The sequence below is a fragment of the Elgaria multicarinata genome, chromosome 4 (assembly GCF_023053635.1).
Source record: "Elgaria multicarinata webbii isolate HBS135686 ecotype San Diego chromosome 4, rElgMul1.1.pri, whole genome shotgun sequence".
Taxonomy (NCBI): Eukaryota; Metazoa; Chordata; class Lepidosauria; order Squamata; family Anguidae; genus Elgaria; species Elgaria multicarinata.
The window spans coordinates 76,227,059-76,248,972 of record NC_086174.1 but is presented as its reverse complement, the minus strand read 5'-3'; the positions used below and the strand labels follow the sequence as shown (position 1 = coordinate 76,248,972).

The following is a 21,914-nucleotide window of genomic DNA, read 5'->3' as shown; positions in this document are numbered from 1 at the left end:
GTGGTTCGAGCTGATCGACAAGGCCAAGAGTCACGTGACGCTGCCACGCCGCGTTCCCAGCGCTAGAGTGTAGCAGCCTCCGGCCAAGCGGAGACTGGAGAAGGCAGCGAGGGCGGGAGGCAGAGGGGTGTGCGCGTGTGCACGCGCGCATGCTCTGGGCTCCGGAGGCAAAAGTTCCAAGCGCAGCAGAAAGTTCGCTGAGAGAGTCAATAACTGGACAGCGGCGGGCGCCTTAGCCTCCTCTCAGCCTCGGCGCCTCCCTTTTTCCTATTTGCATGAGAGCGAGCGAGCGAGCGAGCAGCCCTTCCCAAAGCCCCAGGCAGACGGGCGGGCTGGCTTCATTCCCCCGCCCCTTGCAGTTCTGTGCTCCCCTAATAACAAAGGCGGAACCCCGGGGCCCCCAAGAGAAGCCGGGGGAGGGGGAGGGTGGACTGCCGCAGCAGCAGCAGCAGCAGCAACTTGTCCGCTCCGAAGTTAAGCCCGCCTGTCCTCAAAAAGGGGGCGGCTGGAGAGGCGCTTCCTCCTCCTCCTCCTCCCCCTCCCACAAGCTCAAGAAGCGAGAGAGGAGAGGGAAGGAAGAAGCCGCCTCTTCGGGGTGGAGCACGGGCGGCCAGCAGCAGGTCGAGGACCTTGGGGCTCCCGGGAAGCAAACACGACGAGTGTTTCGTGTAAAACTTGTTCGTTCGGAGGGAGGGATTCTTCACTGTCGTCGTCTTCTAGCAACTTGTTGGAGCTGCTTTGCTGGCTTCGCCCCTCCGCTCTTGTCCCGGGTTGCCGCTGGATATTTTTTTTTGGAGGAGTTTTTGTTTTGGAGAGAAACAGCTGGAAACTGCACGAAATGGACCCCGTGGTTTGACTGGCTGGCGCTTCGGATCTTCGGACACGAAGGGGTCTCTCTCTCCTCCTTCCCCCCTCCCCGCCCCGGGCAGGTAAGCTAGTGAATAATTGACACGAAAGGAAGAGAGTAATGCGATTCCTCGGCTTGGAGCGCAGGGAGGACAAAAGGGCAGCCCAATGATTGCGCTCGCTTCTCTCTCTCTCCCCCCACCCCCCAGTTGGGAATATACAGAGGGATTTTGCAAGGCTCATTGGAACGGATTCAGGCTTATTTCTCTGAGAAAGGAGCAGTGAACAGGGAAGGATGTGCTCGAGACTTGGAGCAGAGCTGCTAGTAAATGTCACATTTGGAAAGGCCCTCGACACCCACGTGGGAACCGTAGTCTGGACCAGCCTTCTGTCCAGATGTATTGGACTACACCTCCCATCATCCACAGCTGGCGCTGGCTGTGGATGATGGGCGGTGCAGTCCAATACATCTGGACGGAAGGCTGGCTTAGCGCTCATAGGCTGTACTGCTCCCCCCATTAACATGTGAAGTTTTCACCACATTAATGTTTATTTTGTGGGCATAGGTGGGCTGATTTCTTTAGCCCCCCATCCTCTGGATATAATAGTGGTGCATTCAAAGACTAGGAAATTTATGGCATATGCTTTTGTGGACTAGAGTCTACCTCATCAGGTGATTTCTTTAGAATGGGCTAGTAAAATTCTTACTTTTGATTTGTAATGCACTTCTGTGGGATTCTATATCTAGCTGTTTTGTTGATGGTGGTATCCTAAAAATGCAAGTCACTTTTATTGGTGAAAGTGTACATCAATCCTATTATATTTTTGTGGGACAACTGGCCCCATAGGACCTCTAACCTGCTGATACATGTTAAAAGCATGCAAAATATTTGCTTGTTGCTCTTGAAGCTTTTTATGTACCAAAACTGTTCTAGAATACTTTTCCTTAGCTTATTGGACTAATCACTACTTGCATGCTTTTTGCAAGTATGACTGCTTGCATGCCTTTTGTGGGAAGGGACCAAGGAAGTTAAGGAGGCTTAGCCTGGAGATACTGGGACTTGTTGTGCTACTTTGATAAAGGAAGAAACGTTGGGTGGACTTAATGCCTCTGGTTGCGTTCATGCAGGCAGGCAGAGGTGCTATGAGTGAGAAAAACCACCTGTTGCTTCCACTTGAGGCGGAAGGTAACTGCTACTCTCCTCACTCCCTCTTGATACGTACATATGTGGTAGCTTGTGGGATGGCTGCTGGTTATTTTAAGGCAGAAACACAGTGATATCATCCCTCTGTTTAGAAGACTTCAGTTAACATCTTTCTAATTTAAAATCCGTGATTACTCTGCTTGGAAGCAGGATGAGACCCGAGCAGGTGTCAGTTGGCCTGTTCCAGGAAAACTCAGGATGGTTAGAAAGGACTGAAGTGGGCCGACTGTTTTTCTATGAGATTAATCCGTGCAGTCTCTGGAACGGTGTGTGAAATTGGCCTGGTAAAAGATTCTGAGGGAGGGACTCTAAAATCCTTACTGGGCAAAAGTCACAGCAACAATACAAACAATGACGTGTGGTGTAACTGCTTGAGTGTGTGTGTGTTGCCTTTGGACCGTTGGGAAAGACTGAAGGGTGGGCTGAGCTGGATAGAAGCCAGATTCCTTCTACGTGTGAAACTTGGTTTTGACAGTTGTGCCTGGCAACTGAAACAGTCACATGTTGAGTGAAAGTCTTGAGCTGATTTCCTCATCTCAGACATATAACTTATTATGATTGGTCTCTTTCCTCTTTAACAGTAGACCTGAACAGATACTGGTGGATATCTCAGACTCAAGCTAGGGGACCTTCAGAAACTTCTCTCCCCTTCTCTCAGCCCTACTGAACCTTACAAGGTTTCAGTAAAAAAGAAAGAAAAGGAGGTTGGGATATACTGTAACTGATCCTGCACCCCTGGGGAAGGGTGGGGAATGCATATTAATCATGCATTAAACCTTTCACATCCTATCAGTCTCCGTTTTGTAGGAATTAAAGCAACCATGAATTCAGTGTGGTTAGAGAATGGAAAGAGACAGGGCTGCATATTGCCTTCTGCTTAAAATGTTGTATGGGTAAACTATATCAGGGACAATTAACTGCTGCCCCTCCCTATTGCTTTAGAAGAATGATCCAAATGCATCCAGGCAGGCTCTGGGATAGCTGGAGAACGGCTTCCTTTGTAACTTGCACATATAAATAAGGAAGTCGATCCAGCCACTCCCAGGCTGTTTTCTGCTCTGTGGGCCAGGGATTTCTTTGAAGTGCAAGTGATGAGAATAATGCTCTTAAATAAAGTCTAAGGCTACAATCCTGTGCATACTTACCTGCAAGTAAGTCCCATTGAACTCAGTAGGACTTTTAAGTAGATATGTATAGGATTGTTCTGTGTATGTTGCATTTGGCTGTATATGGAAAAAAGATTCATGAATAATCTTTAGTAGTAGCTCTAGACATCGCACTGAGATTCTGATGTATTTGATTGTGCTTGAACTTTGCCCAAATGTATTTGACTGTCATGGATACTAACATTAAAAAGTGTGGTGAATGCACAACATGCTACCTGTAATTAAGGGGTTAGTACTGAAAAGCTGGAATCCGTCACTTAGTAGTTTCCGTGGGCCTCCCCCTTTCCCCCCTGCAGGTGTCCACCCTCTCATAGACTGTGACTACAAAGCAAATTGACCTTGGGGGCATTTGTGAGATATTCAACCAGTTCTATACAAAAAAAGAGCAAATGGGGAATTTAAATTATACAGTTTAAAAATGGAAAGACATGAGTTACAGGTGTAGAAATAGTTACAGTTGTGATGACTACAAAGTTCTACTTGAACAGAACCATTTATAAGCATTTATAACACTGATTATTTAGATCAGGGTAGGGCAACCTGTGCCCCTCCAGGTGTTTCAGTCTACAACTCCTGACAGCCCTAATCAGCATAGCCATGGGAATTGTAGGCCTGGAGGACCACAAGTTGCCCTCTGCTGATTTAGATCTGTTCCAATATGGCTTCACCCTGGTTATGGTATAGAAACAATTTTGGTTGCCTAGTAAATGGCATGCCATGCTGAGGAATGGACAGAGGGAGTGCAACCCTGTTGGTTGTTCTGGACTTCTCAGTGGCCTTCAGTACCATCAGCCATGCTATCCTTCTTTGTTGTCTAGCTGGAATAGAATAAGCTTGGAAGTCATTGTAGCTCCAGTCTTTCCTGGTGGGAGGAACCAAATTGGTGGTGCTGAAGAAGTTCTGTTCCACCTCATGACTCGGAGTTCCCTTTCGTCCTCCATGCTTTCTAACATTTACATGAAGTTCCTGGGGGAAGTCATCCAGCGGTTTTGACTAAAAAGTTATCAATATGCAGATAATGCACAGCTCGACCTCTCATTTCCACCTACTAATCCCATTGAGGCATGTGTTTGGAGACAGTTTTGGGATGGATGAGGGTGAAGAAGCTGAAACTTAATTCAGACAAGACAGAGTTGATGGGGCAATTGGCTGTTCTGGTGGGGTTGTATTCCCTCTGAAAGACCAGCTTTTGTGAGGGGGGTGGTCTACCAGTGCTGTCGGTAAAAACACAGTTGGTGGCAGTGGCTAGAAGTGCCATTTACGATATGCTAGCTGTGACCCTATATCTAAAGGTCGTGAAGATTTAGCTACTCATGCCCTTGTTACATGGGGTTGCCATTTATGATGGAACAGAAGCTATAGTTGGTACAGAATGCAGTGCCTTGGATACTTGTGAGGGCCAAATGTTTGGAGCATATTACACCAGTTATATAGCAGCTGCAGTGGTTAACTATTCACTTCTGGTTTCAGTTTAAAGTGTTGTTTTTGCCCTTTAAATTAGTAAATGGTTTAGGTCTAGGTTAGTTGAAAGATCACCTTCCTATGCCATGTGAACCTTCCCAGGCCTTCCGATCAGCCACAGAAGTCCTGCTTGCTTGCAGGCTTATTCATAAAGTTATTGGGCACAAGAGATGGGGCCTTTTTTAGTGGTGGCTCTGTATTTATGGAACATCCTCCTAAAGGAGGCATATTTCTCCCCCCCGTTTGCTTTTAAGTGGGGTTTAAAGCCCTTTTTATATCAACCCACTTCTTGTGAAATGATCTGGATTTTAGAACTGTCATTATTTTCTGTTTTGAATTGTAATATGGCTTTTGTTGTCTGATCAGAAATTGTTTTATGGTGCTGTTTAAAAAGTTTTTAGATACTTGTTTAAATGTTTTTTAATGATACTAATAGTAGGCAACTTTGAGAGAACATTATTTTTGAAAGGCGGCATATAGGTTTCTAAATAAATACATTTATGCTTTTGTGTGTGTTTTTATTTCAGGTATTGATTTCAAAGCTGGGTGGATTGTGAGCACTGCATGCAAAGTTCTGAAATAATCCTACACAGGAATTTTGAACCTAGAAATAGAGGATGGCCAAGGTTTTGGATATAGATGAAGGACCTGAGGGAGGACACAACGAATTTAGCAACATCATTAAATCCAGATCTGGTAAGTTGCAAGTAAAAAGTTGTCAGTTACCTTTTCTAGTGAATGTCCCACTGTAAACACAAATAAAGTGTTTTTACTTGTTGTAGAGTTGTAGAGCCAAACTAGATGTTACATGCAAATGCTTACTATGGTAGCCTGATGGCCCATAAAACAGAAAAAAAAAAACACCCTGTTTCGCAAGGGTGCAATTAGGAGTAGAGAAGCAACAGTGCAGGGTTGAGGTTTTTAATCCTTTTGCCAGCTACCTTTTCTTTACCAAGGGTGCAATCCTATGCATGTTTCGACAGGAAAAAAGTACTACAACTATGCTGGCTGGGAAATGCTGGGATTGTAGGACTTTTGTGTGTTTATCTGAACATGCGTAGGATTATACCCTAAATCACCCCAGCATCTCCTACCCCACTGGTGGTTTCAGATGCACATTCATATTGCTCCCTATGCTTCCACACCTGTTTCTGTATTTGCAATAAAACTAGTGTACAGTTGCTGTGGCTGTGCCATAAACGTCAGTTCACCTACCTTCCATAACTGACATTTCCATTTAAAAAAGGACCATCAGGCTGTAATTGCACCATCTGTGTGTAAATGTATGGTTTAGCTCTCTAATTAGATTCCTGACACATCTGTCCATCAAAGCATTGTCCAGTACACTGGGTCCCTGGTTCTACTTGAGAAAACTCTTGAGGCAGTTGTAATGAAATAACAGTAATTATAGGCTCCTGCTTTTCTACAGTGCTAATTGTGTCTGTTTATTTAGGACCCACCCCCTGTATTATAATTACATCAGGTTTTATGAAGTGCCATATGTTCAGTGTGCTTTAATGCAGCTTTGTTTTGGCATCTTCTTCTCATTTGAGGCTTGAAAAACTTACTGTGAACATTTCCAAATGTCTTCAAAGATATGCGTGGACTTGAAGATAGAACATGTTTGCATGGGAGCTTTCTAGGCTCTCAATTTGTTGCTGTTCTTGAATGTCTTAGCTGCCTTTTTCTGTAAAAAGGCCCAAGGAAACTTAACATTAAAATTATTAAAACATACACAATCTAAAATAACTAAAACCAATTTCCGTTAAAAATATTAAAACATAATAAAACAACTGAAACATCAGTACAGACCCTAACCAAAACAATGGATACATAAACAGCCCACTCTTTAAATGCCTGGGAACAGAGGTTGTGCCATACCACAAAAATAGAATTGCAGGGCTGGGAGTGTGGATGAGTGGGGAGGAAGGCTTTTTCCATACTTTGGAGCATTATTTTTCCTTTTCTTGTGCAGCCTGGGTTTCGTTTCCCACGTACAGAGTGGGATTACACGCATGAAAAGAACTCACTTGATCTTCTGTATTTATTCTCCTCTTGCCATACTCAGGTCCTTTAGATAGCACTAGCTGATATACCTGGCATTGCTCGGCCCCCCTAAGATATACGTCTGCTACATAATCATCTTAAAGTAGTAGGCAGGTGCTAGGTCTGTGAGCTAACTTTTAAACGAATTAAATTTGTATCTTTTTTACCTTTCTCACCCTCACAAAAACCTTGCAAGGTAGGCTGGTGCTAGGCCTGTGATGTAACTTTAAAACAAATTAAATTTGTTTTTTCCTCTCACCCTCAGCGCATGGGGGTGTTGGGGTGGGGGTGCCACCATGATTTTACTGATCCCTACAGAAAACAAAAACTACAACTCCCAGCATGCCTTTTGCCATGGTGCTGAGTTGCCCAATGGGAGTCCTTCCACTGAGGATCATAGGAAGTAAAGTCTGGCTGAGCCAGTCCATGCTGCACTGTTCAATTGGTGCCTGTAGGTAGGCCATGAGGGGGTTGGCCAGCTGACTGACTTACAGTTAACTCAGTTGTTGCCATTGGCGACAGCCCCGGATCTGCACCCCCTCCCCTACTGCTCCCAATGGTGCCTAGCAACATGTGACCAAAGATGGAGAACCACTTCCAGATGATGGCTGCCAAAGCTCGATAAGTCTTTTCTTCTGCCCAAGGCATTCTGGGAGCTGTAGGTGTAAGCCTAGATCTCTGAATAATGTGTTAATTTTTAAACACCATTCGAAGTGTGTTGGAAGACAACTGGAGAGCGAGCCTTCTTAGTTGTGGCACCCTGCTTATGGATTTCTTTTTCCCAGGCAGTCTTGCCTAGTGACTGCATTAATGGCTTTCCAGTACAAAGTGATCCCCCCACAGGCCTTTTAACTTGATGAGATTTTTTATGCTGCGTTCCCCCCCCCCCCCTTTATAAATAAACCACAACATTCCAAGACAGATGCAGGAATTATTGAATAAAGTTTATGATTTTTAAGTAAAAGCCTGATTATACCATTGAAACAGAAGACTGAATGTAGGAATGACTGATATCTGAGGCTAGAATGGAATGGTGAGGCGAGTGGCAGTTGGGGAAAGTCAAGTAGAAAGCAAAGAAAGACAGTTTGTGAGAGGTCAGGAAAGTGGGAGCTAAGTTAGGATTAAGAGGTAGTGACCTGGTTTGCTCACCCATTCTTTATTTTAAATCAGTCACTCTACATGCCAGTGCTACACCTCCCAGCATGCCTTTGGCAGCCCACAAGTGCCTGCGTCCTCTGAGACATCCTCTTGTTGCCGATGCTGCTCCTCAATAGAGCATTGAGGAGTAGCATCGCTGAGGAGGGGAGGTAAGCAATTATCAGTGGACGCGCCCAGCTCTGGCCAATCTTGCTGGGTCTGGCTCAGCCTGCGCTTCTCACCCACCAAGTGCTCCATCAGAAGCCTGTACTGAAGGGCTGGGGCTGGGCCAGGCCCTTCCCCCCTTCATTGGGTTGGTTTATGGGCATGCGCAGAGTGCCTTCCCTTCCTCCCTCCCTCTTAAGGGTGAAGGCTGTATACTTGCTTCCCCCAAATTCTGAGAAAACAGCGATGGATGTCAGGACAGAGTGCATTTGAGTATGTTCGGTCCCTCAAAGTCATGCTGTTGTATCCAGTTACAATTTTAAAACCATGCATAGGGTGGGAGGAGGCACCATAAATGGACACAGCCCATTTATGTGGGTTGTTTCCTTTTATGTGGAATTGGGTTGACTGCTCAAGACCAACGTTAGGAAGTTGTGGTTGTGAAAGACATGCAGTGGCAACCTGCCCATACATTCATAATGGATGCCAAAGACCAGTAACTTTGGCCTCCCGCCCAAGGCATGTTGGGAGTTCTGCCCAAGGCATGCTGGGAGTTGTAGGCATATGCCTTGGTTTTTTTATTAAATTATTTAAACAATCTTAAAACCCCAAATTCTGTGTTTTTAGATTTTTCTGGTACGTTCTGCCACCAGACCTATCAACATGCCAAATTTCAAGTTTCTAACTCATCTGGAAGTGGGTAAACATTTCCGGACATACATTGCACACACATACTTTCTGCTTTATAGGTAGAGATACAGTTGTCAGCACCATAGATATTAAATGCTTTTATGTAGAAATAGCAGTTTCTGATAAAAACCAAAGGTAGCCATGTGGACCAGAAGTAAAATCACAAAATCCATATTGGTATAATACATTTAATAGGCCAACCAAAATATCACAGAAAACTGAGCAAGCTTTCAAGATGTCCAGATAACTTCATCAGGCAAGAAGTTATGAAAAGCAGGTTGTGGAGGGGAATAGGGGCGAGGGAAATGTGACTTGATGGAGAAGTCACATTGCCTTGTCCATCACAGAGTACATGTTATGGCAAAGTCACATGTCCAGAGCCCCAAGATTGACTGGGAAGCGGTGGCTGCAGACATTCAAATTAGGCTGTGCAGGTCATGTGATGGTTAGTGGAAGAACCTGCTGCTGCACCTAGGGCTGCTAAGATGAATAGTTATAATAGTTATAATAATAGTTATAATTTCAAATGCTAATTGACTTCTGAAAGTAAATTTGTTTGAATATATATGTTTCATGTATATGTTCAAACATTTATAAGCATCCTTCCTTTTCTCATAATCCCCAACTAAAAGCTCAAGTTTTACCTAGCAGACCTTTTTGGTGTTAATAACATTAAGCTGTAATCCTATACATAGTTTCCTGGAAAAAAGTCTTACTGATTCAATGAGACTTACTTCTGAGTAGTTATATATGTTAATTAAGCTAATCTAACCAGAAATTCAGTTTTAAAGCTGTTCACAGAAATCTTAAGAATTTGGATTGACATGTGCGTCTATCCTTGTGTATGGTCCTGACCTGAATCTTAGTTATTTATTACTCTGCATACCTGAGACATGAATAGAATTGGGGAGAGGGATTTCCCAGTGAAAAGGGCATAGGACTTCAAAGTGCACTAGGCAACAAATTAAAGGCTCGTTGTCAGGGCTGACATCTGTACTTTCTATCTTGATTACTCCAAAAAAAGGGCTAAAGGGAAAGAATACCTGTGCTAGTCCCTAAATGGAATGTCCCTAAAGTGAAATGTTCTGTATTGGATGATTCATAATTGTATCTTAAGAATGATCTCTCATTCAACTGTTATTTGTACATTATGTACAAACAAATGTACTTTTCAAATTAAAAAATATACTTTCATGTCTTAGTACAGACAGCACTTTTTTTAAAAAAAAAAACACCGATGTATATTTTTGTTTCCTTTTCTGAAACATATTTTAAAGGAGGAAAGGTTATTTGTCTTAATCTTACATAAACCCACTAGAATAAGATGTTGCTTTCGATATCAGGGATGTTTTCATAACTTGGAGGACTGAACATCAACAGAAATTTGTGTGTGTTTTTTAATTGGAATGGCAGAACTTCAGCAAGAGAGCAATATGTAAATAAAGCTACTAAGCAAAAAACTAAAGCATGTTGAGAGTTTTATCTAGTTCTAAATGGAAAATGTTGCGGGTGAGAGTATTATCTAGTCCTAAATGGAAAATGTGGAAGAGTAGTTCTTGACCTTTCTATTACTGACCATATTTATTTTCAGCATGACTGAAATCCTTTTTGTTGTCGTTGGTAATAACCACTAATTTTCATTAGGGTAGTAGAAATGTAGCACATTACTAATTCACGTAACTCTTGTATCCTCATGTTGGCGCTTGACATTGCTTTATTCTAAGGAGCTAATGTTAATGCTTGGAATCCCAGTGCCCTAGAAGGAGGGTTGCTTGGCCTTAGCCCCATAACCTTCTCAACTGGCAGCCCATTGTTTTTCCTATAAATGTCACTGGGCTGCAGTTTGGGGCAAGAAGAGTTTTTGGTCCCACTTAAGCAAACTTCATCCACACTTTTACCTGAGATAAATTAAACTGCTTCATTCAGGAATACTGCTTGAGAGCATAAAAACATAAAGCTCTTCTTATGTTCTTACGCTCTTAATTAATATTCCTGAATGAAGCAGTGTAATTTATCTCAGATAAATGTGTGGAAGCAGTTCGCTTATGTTTTTGACTGTTCGACGGCATTTTAGATTATTATCTGTTTGTAATTTGCCCAGAGAACTTATTGGGCTGATTAGAAATGTAATAAAGAAATAAAATAAAATACAGGAAAAAGTAAAGAAGCAGAGTCTATCTAGCCAGTAGGATGTAAAAAATGTCCTGCCAGGAAGTTCACAAGTAGGGAATGGGCAGCAGTTCTCCTACACTGTTGCCCCACTCCTGTTACTGTTAGCTATCTTCAGTGCTATTTTTGGGGTGGAAAGTCAGGGATCAGTTAAACGTAGCAAACTAATAAGCCAGCTAGTATTTAGTGGCATACTGTGTCTGAACCCAGAGGTTCTATTTTGCTATTGAACTCTTCTACATTCATTTGTCTAATCTGCTTTTAAAGCCATGTATGCCAGGGCCCATCACCTCCTCTTGTGGCAGTGAATTCCATAAATCAGTTTTGCATTATGTGAAAAAGTACTTTTTGTTTTGTTTCTTTGAAGCTACTGCTGCTCAATTTCATTAGGTGACATGAGTTCTAGTAATCTGGGAGAGGGAGTTGAAGTTCTCACTAATGCCAAAACTTGGTTGAGAGTTATATGTAATTAACTTCCTTCTCATCTCCATACTCCTTTTCTTTATAATTTTCTGTTCCTTAGCCATTTCCCACTTTCTAATGTACAGCACATATTTGGCTTTATTTTTAAAGCAAAAGTCTTAAAAATGTTTATTGGAGAATTTAGATATTTTGTATATTGCCTAATAGATCTTGGCCATTTTAGAAGTGATAAATATGAAAAACAAAATGATCTTGCCAAATCTTTTAATAGTCCCCCCCACCTCTGCTCTAAAGGCTTGAGGGGGTAGTTCCTTACGTTTTTTGTTTTGTGTTTTTAAAGAAAAAACAATCAGCTGAAGATGGTACCCTTTCTTTGATTTTGGCTACATCTATACCAAACACTTGGAAAACCTCTTTTCTTATAAATGCTCACCAGGAACTCTGTTTAAAAATACTTCTTATTAGATCTTGAAATACTGGAGATTAGCAAAATTGTATTTCACTCTTTAGCTGCAGTGAACTGTTTTTGGTAGCAAAGTCTCTACATCTTAGTAACTTTGGATGGTAGTGGGAAATATTGCAAGACTTTTAAGACCACAATTCAGCACTGAGTTAGGTATGCTTAAATCCTATTGATTTCAGTGCCCACAATTACAATGTGTGTAACTGGACCAATTTGTGGCCTAAAACTACAGACAGTGAAGAACATAAGAACAAAAGGAGCCTCCATGCATGTGGTGCACAACTTATTGTTCTTTCTTTGTGGATGCTTGGTATGGTTTGACTCTTCCTTATTAACATCTTGCATATTGTTCTTTAATTAGAATCACAGTAGTGGCTCTAACTAAATTTACTGGAGGGCAGGTTGCATCTTTAATTCCTGGAGGAGAAGGCTATTGATGCTACTAGCCCTGATGGTTATGTGCTATCTCCAGTATCCAAGGCAGTAAGCCTGTGTGCACCAGTTGCTGGAGAACTTGGATGGGAGGGTGCTGTTACACCATGTCCTGCTTTGTTGGTCCCTGGTCGACATCTGGTTGGCCACTGTGTGAACAGAGTACTGGACTAGATGGTCCCTCAGTCTGATCCAGCAGGGCTCTTCTTATGTTCTCTTGTGCAAATTATATTTGAGGAATTTCTTTGCACATCTGTGTTCTTTAAAGAATATGTCTTCCTGTTATCTGGAGCAGCTATAAGTTAGGTCTGTGTGCTTTCACAGGCTGTGGAAAAATACCAGTTGCTCACATCTCTACTTTTACTTTATTTCTTGTTAGAATACATTCACTCAGGAGTAGGAATGAAGTATAGCCCAGACTTCACCAACCAGGTTCTCTCTAGATTATTTAGCCTTCCATTCCCATCAGCCTCAGACGGTATGGCCAATGGTTAAGAATACTGGGAGTTGCAGTTCAAAGCATCTGGAGGGCAACTAGGTGGCAGAATACTTTGCTAGCCAGTAGTGGGTTGGGTTTGTGGGGTACTGAATAAAGGTATCTGCTAACTTGGTGGACTTTTACAAACATCTAGCCCAGTGTTGTCTACTCTGATTCACAATGACTCTCTGACATCTCAGCTGGAGGTCTTTGCCACCACCTGCTATCTGATCCTTTTCACAGAACATGTTGGGAATCAAACTGGGGATCTTCATCATGCAAAATATTAGTTCTCCCTTTGAGCTGTTCTTCAGCAAAGAAAATATTGACTTGGATTCAGTGATGACTTTCATGTCTGGAGAGGCTCTTCCACTTGTGTGAGGAGGTAGCCCCGCCAAATCCAGAGGGTCTCTTGATCCTCAAAAATAGCTTATGGGGAGTGCAGAGGGCTGTAGTGGAGAAAGATCCAGGAAAGCCTCATGGTGTGAGTGGAGTTTCGCTCATCTGTCTCTGGATCCAACTCATGGTGTTTATAACACGATGATTCACATATCAAAATAAGCCAACCTAGCTTATTTAAATTGTAGTTAATGTGGGGTGTGGAGGAGGTAGGGGTGATTTCCATAATCACCACCCAGGCCTGTCTTGTCATGTCATCCAAGCCCAGGTGTCATGGCTTGTTGCAGGAGGAAACAACCCTCCAATAACCCAGGGGCTGTTGAAAGAAACATGCTGGCTTAGTTTGATTGTGTGAACCAAGTCAATGTGTGATTCTTTTTTTTCCAGACAAAAATCACATAATCTCTTAGAATTCATGACTTATTCAGCAACCAGGAAGGGAGAGGTTGTTTTTTTAATGAAAAATTCATGTCTCAGAGGTCTGAAACAAATCTGGAAGTCACATAGGTGTGAGAAGTGGATTACAGCTTGCTGCTCATGTGTCTTCTCTAACTGCTAATTCAATGACCTCATCAGATAATTAATATACTACACCCGAATTACCATTCTGTAGCTAACAATTTATGTTTGATCAGTCTTAAAGTGTATGTGATAAGTTATTTCTAAATTCTGCTATCCTTCCTGGAATTTATTAGACTTTTGTGTTTAAGTAAACATAAATGTTTTCCCGACTTGTATGTCTCACAGACAGATTTAAGGGAATGTGATAGGCAGTTATGGTTAGCATGCCAGGACAGACTTTGACATATTTTTGCTTATTTTATTTTTTAAATGAGGTTTTAAATTGCCGAGCAGCATCAATTTTGTAATAAATTTCAATCCACTTTTCTAGTTTTACTTGTGTTAACAAAAGAACCCCAAAGAACTTTATACTGGCATTTATGTCAATAGGTATAAATGGTTTTGTAATTTAGTTTTGGTTTATCATAAACATCTCAGTTAGGATTTCTTCATATTTAGTACAGTGAAGAGAACAGATGCTTCTGTGTTAGTCTAGATTAATTCTCTCTGATTTTTGTACTGAATTTAATATGTGTTCTTGAGCTTTTAGATGTGTGACCCTTTAATATTCTTTATGGAAAACTGTTTATTTGCCCTTCTCATGGATAATTATTCCCACCCACTCAAACATCAGGAAAACTCCCACTGTTGGCTTGGTGATGCTTCTCGCATTCAACTTCCATTAACTCGGAGGAGAGAAGTGTGGTGTTAAATTAGAACTCTAGGACTGCGGAGTAGGAGAAACCACGGGGAAAACAATTTAGTGTGTGGAGAAGGTAAAAACAAACCAACCGAATGTGGTTGCAATTTCGGCTTGGTTATAGATGCTATGCTCCTCTGGAATCTCCAAAATTTAATGTATCATTGTGATATGACATAATATTCTTGGTCATTAGTCAATATCCAACAATAACATTCTGCTAATGCAAATTACATTGGACTTGCATAAGGGAACTCTAGCACCATGGCAATAGTGTTAGCTTATGAGACAGGCTTTCTGGGCAATCCCATCACACAAGCTAATGCAACCAGTGTTGTACTAGAGGTCCCTTATACTAGCGCAACATCATTTGTGTTAGCAGAATGGCATCAGTGGATACTGTCCAAGAGTGGATGTTCCTCTCCCACCTCTTTTGTAAAGCTTGCTTATAAATTCCCATATTAATTTAGCTTAGATGGCTTGACCATGCAGGAATGTAAAGAGCTAATATGAGGGATATTTTTTTAACAGATTGAATCATAGAGTGACTAATGAATGTGAAAGTTTAAATGTTTTTCTCTTATACCAAATAAAAATGTATGCAACTATTTAGTTATTTGTTAAATTTTTACCCTGCTTTTCCTCCAAAGAGCTGTATATCTGATTTCTTCATTTTATCCTTGCAACAGTCCTGTGAGGTAGGTTATACTGAGATCTAGTGATTGGCTCAAGGTGATCATGTGAGTTTGTAAAGAGTGTTTTTTTAAAAAAATATATAGCATTGCTTAAATAATGAATGTCGTTGGGTATTACATGGTTACAGGTGTTTTTTATTTTTTTTATTTAAAATTATATTATCCTTTTCTACAACAAAATGGTTTTTCTTCCTAAGTAGCTGATTTTAGCATCAGGACAGCAGAAGCAAGCACACATTTATTCCTGTAGTTATGATGATGCCATGATAACTTGCGTGAATTTAAAACATGTAACTGCACATTCTCAGAATCTTTTTTCTTTTTATTAGAGCTGCCAAATGTTTTTTTCTCTCTCTCTTGTTAGGAATGTAGAAGCAGTTGTAACGCATAACATGGTGGGGGAAGAGAACAGAAATGTTAATTGTGTGCTTAATGTGTATTAACGAAGTAATTCACATGGCTGTTTAAAGTACCCGTACCTCTACCTCTGTAAGATCATTAAAGGCACTATCATATACATATTTAGACAGGAAAACATTTTTTTCTGTCTACACATGCATGGGATTGTGTTGTAATTCCAAGATCTAAAATTACCTATATGCACCACAGATTATATCAACTATGAGCCAATCAAAGTTGCAGCCAGTGTGGAAGACAAGTTTCTACGTGATACTAGCTTAGTTAAAGACTCAACTACGTGTGACAGGGGTAGCTAAGTTTGCATATTAATGTGTCTGCCAGGGGTAGCTAAGTTTGCATATTAATAGTGTGCAAGTAAAGTCTGTAGTTTAGTAGATTAAGCTTCCCCATGTTTAATATGAAGAGAATATCTAATTTAGTATAAAAAGGCTTTAAATACCATGAAATCGTTTGAATGAGATGATGATGATGATGATTTATATAGCACCAACAATGTACTTGGTGCTGTACAAAATATACAAATAAAACAGCGATACCCTGCCTAGAGGCTTACAATCTAAAATCACATTAAAACATATGAAGGGGGGGAAGGGGTTCACAAAGCAGAAGTAAGAGAATAATCATAGTAATAAGAACAGTAGATCAAGCTAAAATACCAAAAGCTATTGAAAACAAATGAGTTTTCAAACATGTTTTAAAATCTACAATGGAACTCGTGGTACGTAGTTGCTCCAAGCAAACGGGGCAGCCAGAGAGAATGGGCGAAGCCGGGCAAGAGAGAGAGAGACTCTTGGGTGGGAGAGCAACATAACATTTGAAGAACGGAGGGTATGAGGGGGATGGTAGAGTGAAATGAGAGAGGAAAGATAAGAAGGTGCAAGACCATGACACTCTTTGAATGTCAGCAAAAGAAGCTTATACTGAATTCTATATGGGATCGGAAGCCAACGAAGAGATTTCATCAAAGGAGAAACATGGTCAAAACGACGAGCCAAGAAAATAATCTTGGCTGCAGAATAGTGAAGAGAGACCAAAGAGGAGAGAAGAGCATAATGAAGACCAGTCAAAAGAAGATTACAAAAGTCCAAACGGGAGATAACCAATGCATGGACAAGGGTCTTAGCAGAAGATTCAGATAAGAACGGACGGATCCTAGCAATGTTATATAGGAAAAAATGGCAGGACTTGGCTACAGCCTCAATATGTGAGGAGAAAGAAAGTGAAGAATCAAAAATGAAGCCAAGACTACGAGCTTCTTCCACCGGATAAAGTGTGACATTATTAACAGTAACAAAGAATGAAGAGTGAGGCGATGGTTTGGGAGGGAAGACAAGCAAAACTGTTTTTGCCATGTTTAGTTTTAAGCAACGCTGAAGCATTCAGGCTGAGATATCAGCCAAACAAGCTGAGATCCTAGCCTGAACGTCAGAAGAAAGTTTGGGAGAAGAGAGATACAATTGTGTATCGTCTGCATACAGGTGATATTGGAGGCCATGAGAATGAATAAGATTACCTAACGATAACATGTATAAAGAGAACAACAAAGGGCCAAGTACTGAGCCCTGTGGCACCCCAACTTGAAGGGGAAAAGAAGAAGACAAGTGGCCATTAGCACATATGCTAAATGAGCGACCTGCGAGATAGGCGGCAAACCAGTCATAGACAGATTCGCGGAATCCAGTGTCACATAGGGTAGCCAATAGGAGGTCATGATCAACCGTATCAAAGGCCACAGTAAGATCCAAAAGAATAAGAACTGAAAACTATATATCAAATTTCCTATTTCTCTTTATTAATATGAGATTTAAAATCCCCCCCAGTATTCTTTATTCAGTATTCTGTGGCTGTGAAATACATGTTAAGTAGAATTATGCTCTCTACTGGCACTTATGAGTAACTAAAGGCACAATCCTATAGAGACAGTCATCAGCGCCCAAATTCAGAGGGCCATGACTATCCAGTGCAGGGTGGCTGTGGCATGAAGGTGATGCTTGCCTCCATGCTCTGGCTGCCCTGCATTTTAGGCTGGCTGGCTGGGGAGATTTGGAGCAGGCACACTGGAAATTGCATAATGCTGCTTCTATGGACTCTTCTCCTCCCCTCCCCCCTGGGACCACCCCCTTTTTCCTGTCTCCCCACTCTGTTTCTGGGTGTAGAGATGGGGAAGAGTCGTGCTGGCTATGAGGGGGCAGGGAGCACAGTTTCTGGGAACCAAGATTAGTGCCCTAGCTTTAATCTTTGTTCCCAGAAACTGAAAAAAAACCCTTTGGCTGTCTAGACAGTGTCTAGTACCCATAGGATTGCACCTTAAAGGTGCAATTCTAAACCTACCTACTCTCAAGTAAATCTTATTGAACTTAGTGGGACGTATTGCTGAGTAAACATGGATAGGATTAAATAATGAGTGTTGCATCTCCTTATGTCTTGAGTCCTTGGTCATCCTCTGTAGAAGTTGCATCTGATCACCTTCTTACAAGGCTATAGTGTCCCTTATTTACCTCTTCTGCTTCCCATCCCACCTGCCAGTGCATACCAATGGCATTTTACACACACAAAAACTCTACTTTGCCTGGAGCACATTCTTACTTGCCATGGTTAAGCAGGCAAGTGGCTTTTGCAAGTACATTTTGCAAGTACAGTGGTTAGGCAGTGTGTGTCACTGTCATAAGTGCACAAACCTAGTTGAATAACTAAATTAAATAAGAAGTTTTATTTTATTTTTTTAAAAAAACACCCCAATACCATTCTAATCTGAAAAGGACGTTATAAAATAAAGACTATAGAATCCTAGAGCTGTTCAGTACTTTACTACTATGGGGCTGGTGTATTCTTTGAATGGATTATGCATTCTAGAATGCAGTATCTTAAGATTACTGTTGACTTTTTTAAAACTCCCTTTGGATTTATAGTCTCTCCCCCCCCCCATTGGCAATTGATCCTTATTCAGGTTGTAGTATCACAGGAAGGTTCAGTGTTGCATGTAATTACATTTTGACACATACCATTAAAAAAAAAAGATAGTTTTCATGATGGAAAGAATTAAGTCTAATTTTGTTTTCTTAACTTTTAGATTTTTTTGCTTTTAATAATTTTATTGTTTTCTACAAAAGAATAGAAAAAGAAGATAAGCAAAGAAAGAAAACATAACAAAACATCACACGCCTAACTAACAATACAATACAATACATCTAATAAAAACACATATACAAAACATATAAGGCCATGTTCCATTTGAGGCAAACTTCATGTCAGACATATAGGCTATCAGCTACTTCACTTTAGCCAGCCCAGTGTTGTGTATTAAGGCCACAGATTAGATGTAAAAACCACCAACAAATACATTATTCTTTTACAACTCTTGTATATACTCTATCAGAGGTTTCCAGTCCAATACAAACGAGGTTGTTGATTTTTCTCTTACTAATGCCATAAGTTTGGCCATCTCCGCCAGCTCCAAAACCTTAAGCAGCCATTCCTTCGTTGATGGTACTTGTGTATTTTTCCAGTATTGCGCGTAGACTAGTCTGGCAGCTGTTGTAATGTACAAAAACAACGTTCCTCGTTTTCCTTTAAGTTGATCATCCATAAGTCCCAACAAGAATGTTTCTGGTTTCATTTGTAGATTTGTCTTTAATATTTTTTGCATTAACAAATGGATCTGAGTCCAAAAAGATTTTGCTTTTTAACATGACCACCACATATGGTAAAAAGTTCTTTCTTGTTCTTCACATTTCCAACAGTCTCCCAAACAACCCCTGTACATTTTTGCTAATTTTGAGGGAGACATATACCATCTATACATCACCTTGTAAAAAATCTCCTTAAGTCTGGTACTTAACGTATATTTTAAACCTTTTACCCACATATCTTTCCATATGAACGCCTCTCCCGACGTGAATATACCCGGTCACTATGTTCAACATCTAAGGTCCTCCTCCGGGTGCCTACTCCGAGAGAGGCTCGGAGTGTGGCAACGAGGGACAGCGCCTTTTCGGTGGTGGCCCCCAGACTGTGGAACGATCTCCCTGACGAGGCTTGCCTGGCGCCAATGCTGCTATCTTTCCGGCGCCAGGTTAAGACTTTCCTCTTTGCCCAGGCATATGGCGGCACATCTTAATCACCCACATGTTTAGTTTTTTTAACAGTTTTTAATGGTTTATGTGTGTATGTTCTGTGTTTTAGAATTTTAAATTTTGTATACTTGTTTTTATCTCAATTTTAGAATTTCTGTAAACCGCCCAGAGAGCCCTTGCTATGGGAGCGGTATGTAAGTGTAATAAATAAATAAACAAATAAATCCATTGGTACATTTTACCCAAAGTTTTGATCCCATTTTATCATACAGTCCTTTGTTTGTTCATTCTCTGTCTCAGGCTTTAACAATAGTTTATAAACCTTAGAGATAACATTTAACTTTTAGATTTTGAAAAGCACTAGAATAAGCCTTCTTAGCAGTTTCATGTGGGTAACTTTGGCTATTGGGCAGTATAAAAATGTAATAAATAAATAACTGATTGCAAGGGAAAGTGAACTTGTCATGCTTCCCAATTAATTAGTCAGGAAGCATTTCCTGAAAATGCAACGCTAGACAATTCTGTATATGAGAAATTCCTTGTGTTGAATCACAGAACTGCAAGCATGCTCATCAGCTGTGTCTGATTCCAATTGGTTATGCAAGTTCTGTCACTTGTGTATATTAAATATGCAAATAGCACTTCCTAAAATAAAAGGAAGCTCCATTGATAGTAAAAGCAGCAGTAGCAACAGAACAGAACAAAACAAATCCCACAGTAGTTTGCCCAGTCATGGTTGATTATTAAAACAATCTGTGTTGCATTCTGTTTCCATTGACATAGTTGGAATGCAAAAGTCCTTATCTTTTGGGTGGGTTGTGCCTTTCCTTTTTTATGGGGGATGAATAGGTTGCTGCTACCCCAGGCTTTTTTATGCTCCAGTGATATTTGAGAAGAAGTCTACCCAAGACATGTGAAATTGAAGTTCTCTTGTATAAGCCTGTTGAAATGGCAAGCTGAATGAGCAAGTACAGCATGCTGTTCCCATTCATTGCTGCGCAGGGAATTTCTCAGGGGGTTGTACAATAAACAGGAGAAAGGCCCTTATTTATTTTCCTCTGAGAGTTTGGAAATGTGATTATTTGTTGTTTGTGTCTTCAGGTTGGATGTATAACCACTTGTGGGGGGAGGAGCAGAGGAAGAAAGGAGACTTGTATGCTAGTGTGCATATGAACATGTAAATATACACATCGTTCGCTTGTACTCTCACATGCACACCACATCCCAATTCCTGGAAAGCCTAATCTAAAGTCAAGTTGTCACATATTGGGAGGAAGTAGGGAAAGCCCCTCCCTGCCAGTGCAAATAGACTAGTGCCGGCATGCTAAACCAATGACAACTGGATCTTCAAGAACCGGTCATGGATCCTTATTTTAAACACTTGCTTTCAGGTATATTTGGTGCATGTGGGCTTAGTTAGAGACTAAAATGTGAATGGGAAAACATGATTTGTTTGTTTTTTATTACAAAGATTTCAGTTGAAAGTGTCTAGCAATGAAATGGCTTTGTACTTAAAGGTGAAAAGGAACTATTAATTGTCATTAGAAAACAATTTAACCAATTTAGCTTTCCATTGGATAGCTGGATTTTTATAGTTTTTGCAATATTGCTTACTGTGAAAGGAACAGAATGGGTAACTTCTGAATTCATCCAAAATAGCTTTCCATGAGCATAATATGAAGCAGTGCAGATCTGTCACAAGCACACAGACAGGGTTCTTATTTTCCTGGGCACACACTGGCCTGTCTCAGAAGTTCTGCTTAGAAACTTGGAATGGAAAATTGAGGTCACTCTTACCTGTAAGGTGGAGTGTTTGAATGGCCAGTATATTGGAATGTTTGAACCGTGTATGTGTGACTCTCTCCCTCTTGAGCCATGGGATCAACTTTGCTAGTTTACCTCTTACTTAAGTTACTCATATTTAGATATCTGCTAAGTACAGTACTATTTACTGTGCTCCTCATTGGCTTGCAGGAATTGATCCAGTGCTAGGCCTGGGCTAACTATGGCATGTAGAATGCATAGTGAATATTCCTGAAGTAGGAGGTTCCTAGTAACATGGCTGCTGGATAGCTGCACTTTGAGGTTGAACTACTGGATGCCACTATTACTTTTCCTTCCATGTTACTGTGCTGTCTTGAGCTTTTTAAACACGGCAGGTATACTTACGTTGTTGAGAGTGAAGCCTTTTTGTCTATGAGCTGCAAAGCTGAAGTGAGTGAAAGTGAGATTCAATGTTTCCAATATGCCAGCTCAGTGACCATCACACAAAATTGCAGGGATTTTATGACTAGCATTGGCTTTTTTGTACTCTGTCCTTCTTTTTTGGTGTAGTATTTGACACGTCATAAGCCTTGGAAGAAGGCCAGATTTGCACGGGTTGCT

General features: G+C 41.0%; 1 protein-coding gene across 1 annotated transcript in view; it reads left to right on the top strand.

The window, feature by feature from the left end:
* The first annotated feature begins 547 nt into the window (after window positions 1-547).
* The window catches only part of UTRN (utrophin), a 390,352-nt gene continuing 368,985 nt past the window's right edge, over window positions 548-21,914 (top strand). The window contains exons 1-2 of the mRNA XM_063124582.1: window positions 548-929; window positions 5,206-5,374. Of these exons, the coding sequence (XP_062980652.1) occupies window positions 5,296-5,374 (79 nt within the window). The 5' untranslated portion in view covers window positions 548-929; window positions 5,206-5,295. The remainder of the gene's footprint in view (window positions 930-5,205; window positions 5,375-21,914) is intronic.